Here is a 10654-nt window from a genome sequence, read left to right on the forward strand (position 1 = left end):
GTGCAATGCATCCAAATGTCTTTGCATGCCCTCTGGCGACTCTGACATTAACACAATATCATCAGCATATAATAATAAAGGGATCCATGTCCCTGCCAGCTGAGCGCCTCTGTCACCCTCTCTGTCAATGTAGTCAGAGACCTCATCTACATACATACCAAAAAGTGTAGGGGACAAAGGACACCCTTGTTTCACTCCAATAGTGGAATGAACAATGTCAGAAATCCCCTTAGGAGTGCGTACTTGGCCAGTCACTGAGCCGTATAAAGCCATGACCCCCCATATGAACTCTGTGGGTACTCCCAACTTCAGTAGCCTGTGCATCAATCTGGCCCTCGGCACTGTGTCAAATGCCTTGCGGAAGTCCACAAAGCAACAATACATCCGTCTCCCATGTGCCCGACCCTCCTCGATAATGGCTCTGAGTGTAAGAATATGGTCCAAAGTGGAGAAACCCCTCCTGAATCCAGCCTATCCTGCTGCTCGTATGCCCTCATTTTCTGCCCATTTACTCAATTGCTGTTCAAGAATGGATGCATACAACTGTGCCAATGTGTGCCCTATCATAATAGTACGGTAGTTCCCTGGTACTGTGGGGTCCCCTGCCTTGAAAAGAGGTACAATAGTAGATAATCTCAAGGACTCGGGTAGTCCCTCACACATGACACGGTTAAACAACCGCGCAAGAACCTCTGACAGTAAATCTCTAGCATGTATCAAGTGCTCTGCCACCAAACCATCATGATCATATGCTCTCCTAGTCCTCATCCTGTCAATGGCGTTCTTCACCATCTCAGTGGTAAAGAAGGTACTAGTGGCTGGACATGGCTCTAGAGGGTCTGGTAATGGTGGTTGCCCAGGTACTGTATATAATGATGCTGCATATTGACCCCAAATCTCGGGAGAGGTAATCATTGGAGGAGGTGAGTGCTCATGGAAGAGACGCCAGACCTCACCTGAATCTCGGCTCAAAAAGAGCTGATACAAATCACGTTCCATCTGGGCTAAAAAGGCCCGCTTCTTCCATCGCACTAAACGCCGAAGGGCAATCCGACACTGTCTATATGTAATGACTCCAAGTATAAGCTTGCTCTGAATCTGAACTCTCATCTCTCTGCACTCCTCATCATACCAACTATTCTGAGGCATGTTCCCAGAACGTCTTCTCTGATCTGGTTGAGTGTGTGGGTATGCCTCTGCTGCTGCCCCATGCAAGATCTCCGTCAATAAAGTGGTGATCTCCTCCACTGTATATACAGGCTCGGCTGCTCCCATCCGTCTGTAAATCTCTTCCACATAAACTGAATCCGTCTCTGGTGTAAAAGTATACCGTGTGTGTGCAATCCTCCGTGGTGTCTGAGAGACACTATACTGGAAAGACACTGAAAAAGTCAGGAGAGCATGGTCCACTGCTACTCCAACAGGCCTAGGGCCCACACTGAGATCTTGAATATGAGAGATGAAGCTCGGTGAAGTCATGACATAGTCCACTGTACTGGCCCCATGTCTGTGAGAGAGAGAGAGAGAGAGAGAGAGAGAGAGAGAGAGAGAGAGAGAGAGAGAGTGTTTTATTACAGTGGAAAGCTAATACAAAGATCAACCCTGGATCGTTGTTTGACTATGAGCTGGACAATTCAACCTGGGTTTGGATCTGGTTGGATGAGTGGTTGAATGGACAAACCAAGAAGCCTGCCCTTCGTGGAGACAACAAGCCGCAAAATGATGGTGCAAGAAAGACGACGTCTCTGACAGATCGCACTGCCATAACACACATTCAGAAGTGTAAAAGTTCCAAGGTTAGTGCAGAGAATTTGAATGGCCACAAAGTCGTACATACACGGATAGGATCACCCAGCAGATTCCGCTTGGCGAGATCACTTTCAAGTAAGGGAAAAGGGAGAAAGAGCAAAGCCATGTCTCCGAAGCGAAATCATGGTGTACAGCCTAAGAAGTCTTCTGTCAAATCAAAGCAACACCATAGCAAGGATGCAAAGCCAAGAGTCTTATGATTGACTTGTTGGGTGTTTTGGATTGTATGAAGTTGCTGTCATAAGTTGCCGTTTGTATGACAAGAAGCTTCTTGTCTGTATGATGCTTAGCAGCTCTTTTTGGCTTTAAAGAAGAACTTAATTCTGTGTTTTGGCACTTTCTGCTCTTTTGTATTGGTGGGGAGAACACCTCGAGCATCACTAGGAATTGAGGCCGGGCCTCTACGTAGCCAGCGCCCACACAAACACTTTCCCAATCAGCTAACATATTCCCAATAACCTACAACCTCATTGGATTATTGCTCCGAAACACTTTTTCAATAAGCTGCAACCTCGATGGCTTCCTGCTTTGTTTAGTTGATTTCTTGTGACCAGCTAGTTTGCTCTTGTAAATGATCTTTGATTTTCATCAATTCTGCTGCAAGTTTTTGCAAGGCTACCCTTCCTACAACTAAACAATGGTTTTTACATTGGAATGAGCCTGTTTTGTAGTAATTTAATGCTGTTAAAAATTTTAAAAAAAAAAAGCAATCTAATGCTTTGCATCAACTAGTTTTACGGGATTGCGCTGACACACCCACACCTGCATGTCGCAGGGGGAGTTGAACCATAGTGGGCGTGCTTGAAGCCCTTGGCTTTCACCGCTAGGCCAACTTCCCTTGAGAATGCTGTTCTTATTAGCCATGACTATTGCCAATTGATTTTTAATCTTACTAGTCAAGACAAGGTATTGTTGTAATGCAATTTTTTGAGGAGGCGCTCAACTTTCATATCTGGTCCATTCCTGCAGTTTACCCCCACCACCACCAAAACAATGTATGCATGTGTATGAACTGATTTATGAGCACCACCAATCATGCACATGAATGGCGGATGCAACCTTGACATAAAAATTAATTTAAAATCACAGCACCTTACCATGCCCAGCTTAGTTCTTAGTTCATAGTGAATATATTCATACGTTCCGATTAAGGTGACATGTTTTCCAATCATCATGGTTTTTGCATTCATAACATTCTGAGGATGAATATGCTCAAGAATTTCTTCGTAATTCTAAGTGTTCTCAATGGAAATTCACTAAGCTTTTATGTATGTAAAGAAACATTTCAATGGAAGTTCACAAAGCTTTCACCTCCACTCAAGCAAATGATGTCTTATGACCATAGGACCCTCTTGAGTAGGATAACGATAAAATTCTGTGTGCTACTACAAATCGATGAGATTTATAAGCTTAAGAACCATTTGGTTTTGTGTGCAAAGCAAGTAGAGCGTACGAAAGTTTGAGAGAGTACCTTTTATCCTTGTACTAGAGCCACTGATTTATCCCCATGGTTAGTTTGTCATAAACATTCTAAATACTACTTTATCCCTTTGGTTAGTTTGGCCATCAATATTCTCTAAGCAGAAGTTTCACCACTTTGATTGGGTTAGGAAAAAAAGGGAAGATTACCAAAATACCCTTGATATTTGTGGAAAGTCCCCAAAGTACCCTTCATATCTAGCAAATTCTGTTGAAGATTCCCAAATTGCCCTCAAGCTTCACAAAAATTCCCAAAATATGCCTTGTCAATCTCGTAGACATCACTAAGAGGATTTTTTAAAACAAATTTTCACTGGAAGATTGGTTCTCCCTTTTTGTAGATGATAGAGCTAGGATTCTACATGGTAGTGTGGGCTCTCGAGATGAAAGAGCTCATTTGCAAAATTCTTTGTTTTAAAAAGTTTAAGATAGGTCTCTATTATTAGAAAGAATAAACTTTGTGAACATTAGAGCATTCCATTCGAACATTTGTGTTGTGAAATTTTTTGGAATTTAAGGAATATTTTGAAAATTCCCACAAACTTTAGGGTAACTTCTGTAATCTTCCCACGATGAAAAGTGGGCCATCCTTAGATCCTTAGCACCAATAATGATTCCCTTTTGGGGGGGGGGGGGATCACCACAGCATTTAACAATTTTAACCATCTCCTTTTGAGATGGTTAACCCTTTTAAACCTGAAGGTAGATAACTTACACTCAATATTCCATTCTTGGCCTTTGAAGAGACAATATGTTGAATACTTTTGGTTGTGTCTCTTTAATATGAGATGATGAAGTTTACTTTTTTTAGAGTCTAGTAATTAGAGAGAGAGATAGAGAGAGAGAGAGAGAGAGATATTGAGAGTGTAGAGTAAAGATGAAAAAAGTAGCAGATCTGTTATTTTCGTTAGAAATCATCAAATCTCAAGCATCTATCTCAGATCTATTAAGCGTTTTTTGAGACCAATCCATCAAACTTGGGTGATGCTAGAAGAGTTAGTTCATGGTTCTCCCCTCTCCCTCCTAGACACACATATACACACATGAGGAGGTTCTCCTCTTACACACATGCACACATACAATTTGACAACTCTTGATCTCTAGATCGGGTGAACGGGATAAAACCAATCTAGAGCCATATTAGAGACACTAAGATGAAAAATAATTAGTAGGGGAAGATTTTGCAAGTTTGGTCATTTTCATCATGTAAAAATTGCATCAGCAAGATTGATATTTTTAAAAAGTTGTCTCTCTCTTAGAGAAAATTCATTTTTTGAGACACATTAAGGCATCTGAGACAGTAAGGCCCAAATATTATTACACCTTTTTGCAAATTACTAAAGTCCACATAAAGTATCTATGCAAGAAAACACACACAATGGTTCGATGAGGGACGTTTTGTGGTGACACTCGAGCACAAGACATTTTTTTTTTCAGTGAAGAAATTATGGAGAAGGCAAAAGAATTGGTGAATGAAGAGTATTTTAATTTGTACATTGAGAAGAACAACTCCGAAGCTACCAAGAAGACTCTAGTGGAGGTGCCTAATTTAATGAGGGCTCCAAAACGAAGATGAAAATAGGTGATGGACAAGATTGGGATCGATAGTCCCGACTGAAGAGTTGGTCTAACGGTAAGGCTTTGGCTTCTCAACCTGTTAGTTGTGGGTTCAAATCCCTCCCCGGATCCCCTCTAGATGGACACCTTGTGCTCACCTGGTGTTCACCTTGCTAGGGATCTTGCTCGAGTGCATCCTCTAACTGGGGTGGGTCATCCGAGGAGGAGGTTCCTAGCTTGTTGCTACAAGTTCTCTTCGCTGTCCCAGTCAGTACATGTGGTGCAGCAATAAGGTGGCCATGGTGATGCCTACGCGTGGCCTTTGCCCGATGGTATGGAGCCCTTGCCTGACCATGTTTCATGGCTAGTATTTGGAAAGGATAAGCACCTCCCTCTGTGGGCCCTGTTACAGTGTGTTGTGAAAAAAAAGGGATCGATAAGCTTTGTTTTTGCCCATTGGTTTAATGTATGAAGTTGATTAATTTAATTAATTAGGCATATAACTTAGACTGATTGAGCGGATCCTGACCTACCAATCATTCTTTATACCCAGATTTTCTCTTTCCAAACAGATTAGGGCTATACGGATTTGGTCTTAGTATCATGCTGAAACCTTTGAGAACAATTGTCAAGCGTTGGATTGGATTTGTAGATGTATGCCATGAATCTTCTTTAGTTAAACTATTTATTTTTGGTGGCTTTAGTATTAATGTAGTCCAACATTATTGTATCATTAGTTCCACTCTTTTTCACAGAGAGAGAGAGAGAGAGAGAGAGAGAGAGAGAGAGAGAGAGAGAGAGAGAGATGAGCAATAAAGCAATATCAAAGCATTTATATTTTTTTCTCTTCTTGACATTTTTCAAAAGGAAAACGATGCTGCCTCCTAGTTGCATCAATAGAAGCTGCAATCTACTTACCTTCATCTACACAAAACATAGGGTTATAAAGCTTTGATAGCAATGATCATCAATCTTGCTTTGCATTTGAATGGTTGAGATGCTTGAAGAGGATTGAAGGTAAACTCTTGAAAGTTTTTTAATGATCAAGGTACTTCTTGTTTTTTAACCATCAGCGTGGGGGAAGGAAGTAGTGAGAACTCTACATATATCCATGTGTTCCCAACTTTATATTGCTGTGCATTTTACACTCACAAGGGGCCATACCATGGGAACAACTTCCCCAATGGGGAAATGAGAAGGACACATTGAATGCGGCTCGTGAGCCTCGAACTCTCTACCCCGGGGGTACCTCACGAAGGCTTCAAGGCTCAACCAACTGAGCCATGCTCTTTGGATGTGTTGTTTTGGGCATGTAAATTCTTGAGTTTGAATGGCATTAATATATCATGGTTCTTCAAAAAAGACCCTTCAAACTGATCAATCATCAGTTGATTTCTAAGCCTCTAAAGAATTTAGTTTCTCAAGTTTTCAAGTTTTCAAGCTGTGTACTAGAGCCATACTTGTAAAGCTTCCCTCTTTTCTCATTGCTATAGGATGAAAAAAAATCTAGTCAGTAATGAATGATGGTCAAAAATAGGTCTGTTAAAGTTTTCAATCAGAAGGCTTTTAAGTCCTGAGGATCTGTTTTCACGTTTGAAGGGTGGCGGATCCAAGTAGCTATGGGCCTATGGCTGATAAAAAACTCTTCATAGAGCTATGGCATGACCTTGGGGTGTTGTTTTCTCCTTTAGAAATGATTGTCCCGCCCCCTTTGCATTAGAAACAAAATTCTGAGGATTTCTTTTCCTTGCAATTATTAAAAATTAGCTAGCTAGGGTTGTCATCAAAATGGGGAGCTTTGTTCGAGCTGCTCGATTTCATCCATCGTCCGGAAACAAGGGAGGAACCAACATCAAGGAAGAGACTTTTGAGAGGGGGCCCAATACTCCCACTACTGCTTCTTCTTCTACCACCACCCTTCTCTTCCTTGCTGCTTGTATTTCTCATGTTTGCACTCTGCATAATGTTGCTTACATTCCCATACCTTGTATTCTCTTGGACACTTCATCTGGCCTTAATGGGGGGTTATGTGGGTAGATGATGCTGGTGATGCAGAATATGGCTGTTTCTTCTTTCCCTCACTGTTATTTGATGCCTTTCCTAACATACTATGGTTAGGCAGTATGCCTGCATTAAATGCATTCGCTGACATATCATCATTAGAGAATGAACCCACATTGAATTCTCTAACTGACATACTATTACTAGGGATTGCACCCACATTTAGTATCCCTTCTGGCAGACTTTCATTAGGGATTGCACCCATATTCATTGCACTATTGCATCCAAGGTAAGCATCACTCTGCTCGGTAACGATGATTAATCCACCTTTGACATTTTCGATAGGAACATCTTGTTGTTTTGCATTCACCACATTCAAGACATTACCAACTTTACTACCCTTAGTATCCATTTCCTCATGCCCTTTAATTAAGGGCTCCATATTATGATCCCATTTTCCCCTCTTAATTATTTCTCCTTCAATGTTGTTCTTGGCTTGCTCATCTACATGAGCATAATGCTTGCCTTGCTTATCCTCCCCACTACCTATCTCTATGAGCACATGGCTTGCCTCTTTCTGATCAGGCTCTACATAGCTTGTGCTGCCTTCTCCCTTTCCTACCTCTCTTTCCCTTGAACTGACATCATTAGCCTCTTTAATTCGAAAATCATCAGATGAAGATGTAGGTGCAATGGCATTAAGTTGCTTTGTTTCATCGACATCAGTAGTGAACTCAACAACCATCATTGATTTCGGTGTTTCCAGAGTAATTTCCTCATAGATTTGTTCATCAACATCGACGCCAGTCAATGTGGTCTGGCTATCGTCATGATTACTCTCCTGTCGTACAATTGGTGCGCTACCATGGCCAGAATCTAAGTCAGAGTATTGCTCATGTTGCAATGGTGCATGACTAAGACCGCTTGAACTTAATCTAGCCTGCAGCTCCTCAATGTTGAACTCCTTGTCTTGATTGAGTCCAAACTTTGGAAATGCTAATATGGTCTTCTCATCATTTTGAAACCATTCGTAATCTCTTGCATTATCACAGTTTGTTTTATAAGATGGTGGGAGGCTTGTCCTAGAGTGCCATTTCAATGGCCGAGGGCCGAGAGGTTACTGACTCAGAGATAGACCGTTGGAAATCACGTGTTGACCTCGCATTTTGCATGAAAACAGGCTCGCCATTGTTTCCCTCACCAGTACTAGCTCCTATAGGCAGCTCAAAACTCTTTTCCTTAAGAATATGGCTGTGTAAGTCCACTTTGGTAGCACTAATGGTGTGTAATCCTAAACCAGCTGCTGAAGTTATTTGCAAGGGAGTCTCATTTCCCACACAAGTTGGCTCATAAGAGATGAACGACTCTGAGGGACTTGAATTCCTCCTAGGCTGGCTCTCTAACATGAGGCGACTGGCGTTCATCACCACCACATAATTGATAGAGTTCCTATCACTGAGCGGCAAACTACCATGTGGGATTAATGGGCTCCCATCCATGCTCCTAGAGCCTGTCGTCGGTGTAAAAGCATTTGACGCATTAGTAGATAACTGAATTGGAGGCGGCAAATTGTCCAAATCCCTTATGCCATGCATCAGCATCCAGTCTTGAATAACATAGAGGGGCACTCCATATTGTGCTATGTTGCTAGAGGTAGTATTTTCTAGTGATTTTCTCTTGAAGCTAGGTTTTGCGCTGTATTTGCATTAGAATTGTTGGATGTAGACGAGAGCTGTGGTCTTGCCACCATGAACGAGAACTCTCCTTGATCATCAAATCCAGCTGATCCAGGCATCCATAGCCCATTCATGCCCTGCTTTGGCTCCCTTGTGATTGTAAAGGCAACCAATGTGTTGCTGCTCGTATCTTTCAACGGAAACACGGTTGTGCATCCAGTTCCGGACGCAAGAATTCCTTTCAGTTCATTGCTCTGTAAGTGCCCTAGCACATAAACTTGGTGGCCCTCCTCCAAGAGATCCATGGATCCCAAGTGCTGGTGAATCGATAAAGGTATTATCTCTGTGATATTCTCCGGCACTGCCTCGCATGCCACGAGCGTCAGGTCAAGAGCTTCGCTCGTCAGAAAGCACCTATTGATAAAAAAAGAAAGCCACCCATTAATTTTATTGTGACATCTGTCTTTTGGATGATTTGGATGATGTTCTTTTTTACACAAATGTAAGTGTAACTTTTCACAAATAAGCACATCATAAATCTTTATTAGTGTGTGATAAAAGGATTAAACTTTGAGGTTTTGACAGAAGATTGACTAGATCGATCAATGGGAGCCTACATTAACACTTACAGACATTAATGTAAAGAAGATATGCATTTTGAATGTTCCTGTTTAATATTGCTGAATTTTCTCTTATAGCAAGAGATCATGGGCTGTTGATACTTACCTATGGGGCTCTAACTGACGCGTCAGGATGGTTTTGGTACGAATGCTTCGCCTCCGGCGTGAGCTTGGGAGGTAACAAAGGACAAATTCACCATCCACAGCAGCGTCAAAGTTGGGTAGATTTCCATGGCTAGTGAGAATCAAATCCCGATGAATGAGGATTCCCGGCCGGTGCACCATCATCCCAAGAGAGAGAGAACCAATACATGGTCTGTGCAGGTAAAGCAAGGCATGCTCCATCTCATTCTCATTAACGACATTAATCCCCTCTGAGGTGCCATCGATGGTTCTGTTCTGATTATTGCTTGTGATCTCTGGAATGTCTTCATCTGCTTTGATTTGATTGCATCTCCCTCCCAAAATGCAGCTGCATCTGAAGAGTGGCATGTCAATTTCCTCGATTTCAGGCCGGTCATCGACAACAGCGACTAATTGGGCGCCAATCGCGTGACTATTATCCTGATTTTCCTGCAGCTGCCCACTAATTGATGACTCCAGCGTTGATTAACGGCTGCAATTCAAGATTACTGCAGTATTATGCATGATCTCTCCCTGATGAAGCCGCAATGATGCTGATAATCCCATCGCTATGAATCGTTGGCATACGGTGCTCCTGATATATATCGAAGTTAGTGCGTAATTAGCGCTAATCTTGACAATGGACTGTCTGCAGCGTCGCGAGTCGCGACTGGTCAAGCTTCCTTTGAAATACGGCTTTAAAGGGGATCAACGGTTTGAATGAATCCCGTTGAATGACCATCGGCCGATCACAAATTAAATACATTCAGCACAAATGACAAATGTGTTCGGAAAAATGATGTTTGGGAAAAATCATTTTTCCAAACATACAAAATTCCTTTCCTTCATTTTGTCAAGAGGAAATTTTAGAAAATTAGGTTATTTTTTTGAGTTTTCACACTATTTTTTCTATTTTGGGACGAAATTTCTCCTTTTCGGCATTTTGAAATTGACAACGGCAACGCTTATTAAGCTGAGCCACATTTTTCCCGAACACTCTACCCTGTACATTGTAAACTCATTGTGTCCCTTGAAAATTCCATACTGCCTGCTAGGAGCAAGAATAAAAGAAACATATTCTACCTAATTTTGAGCAAAATATTGTGAAATTTCCTTTTTGAAAAGCATTTTGGAAACCCATACAAGGGAATTGTGAGGGGTGAGGATGATGATTATTCTCCAACATCAATTTTTCTCGCTATGCTGGCCCCTCCCCTCCCCCTTCTCTCTCTCTCTCTCTCTCTCTCTCTCTCTCTCTCTCTCTGCCCGTCCTCTCTAGCCCACCATCTCTCTCTCCACCTCCCCCCCCCCCCCCTCTCTCTCTCTTCCCTCTCTCCAGCACTTTCTCTTCCCCTTCTCCCCCCCCGCCCTCTGTGTGTGTGTGTCCCT

General features: G+C 42.1%; 1 protein-coding gene and 1 pseudogene across 1 annotated transcript in view; one reads left to right on the top strand and one right to left on the bottom strand.

Moving 5' to 3' along the window:
• LOC147451928 (protein IQ-DOMAIN 6-like) overlaps window positions 1-2427 on the top strand; it is a 42793-nt gene extending 40366 nt beyond the window's left edge. The window contains exon 6 of the mRNA XM_086517804.1: window positions 1578-2427. Coding sequence (XP_086373930.1) covers window positions 1578-2009 — 432 coding nt within the window. The 3' untranslated portion in view covers window positions 2010-2427. The remainder of the gene's footprint in view (window positions 1-1577) is intronic.
• A 4185-nt stretch (window positions 2428-6612) lies between these two features.
• LOC147451929 (uncharacterized) lies at window positions 6613-9920 on the bottom strand (annotated as a pseudogene).
• Between the last annotated feature and the right edge of the window lie 734 nt (window positions 9921-10654).

Source organism: Adiantum capillus-veneris, chromosome 8, assembly GCF_014529385.1.
Source record: "Adiantum capillus-veneris isolate H3 chromosome 8, ASM1452938v2, whole genome shotgun sequence".
Lineage (NCBI taxonomy): Eukaryota > Viridiplantae > Streptophyta > Polypodiopsida > Polypodiales > Pteridaceae > Adiantum > Adiantum capillus-veneris.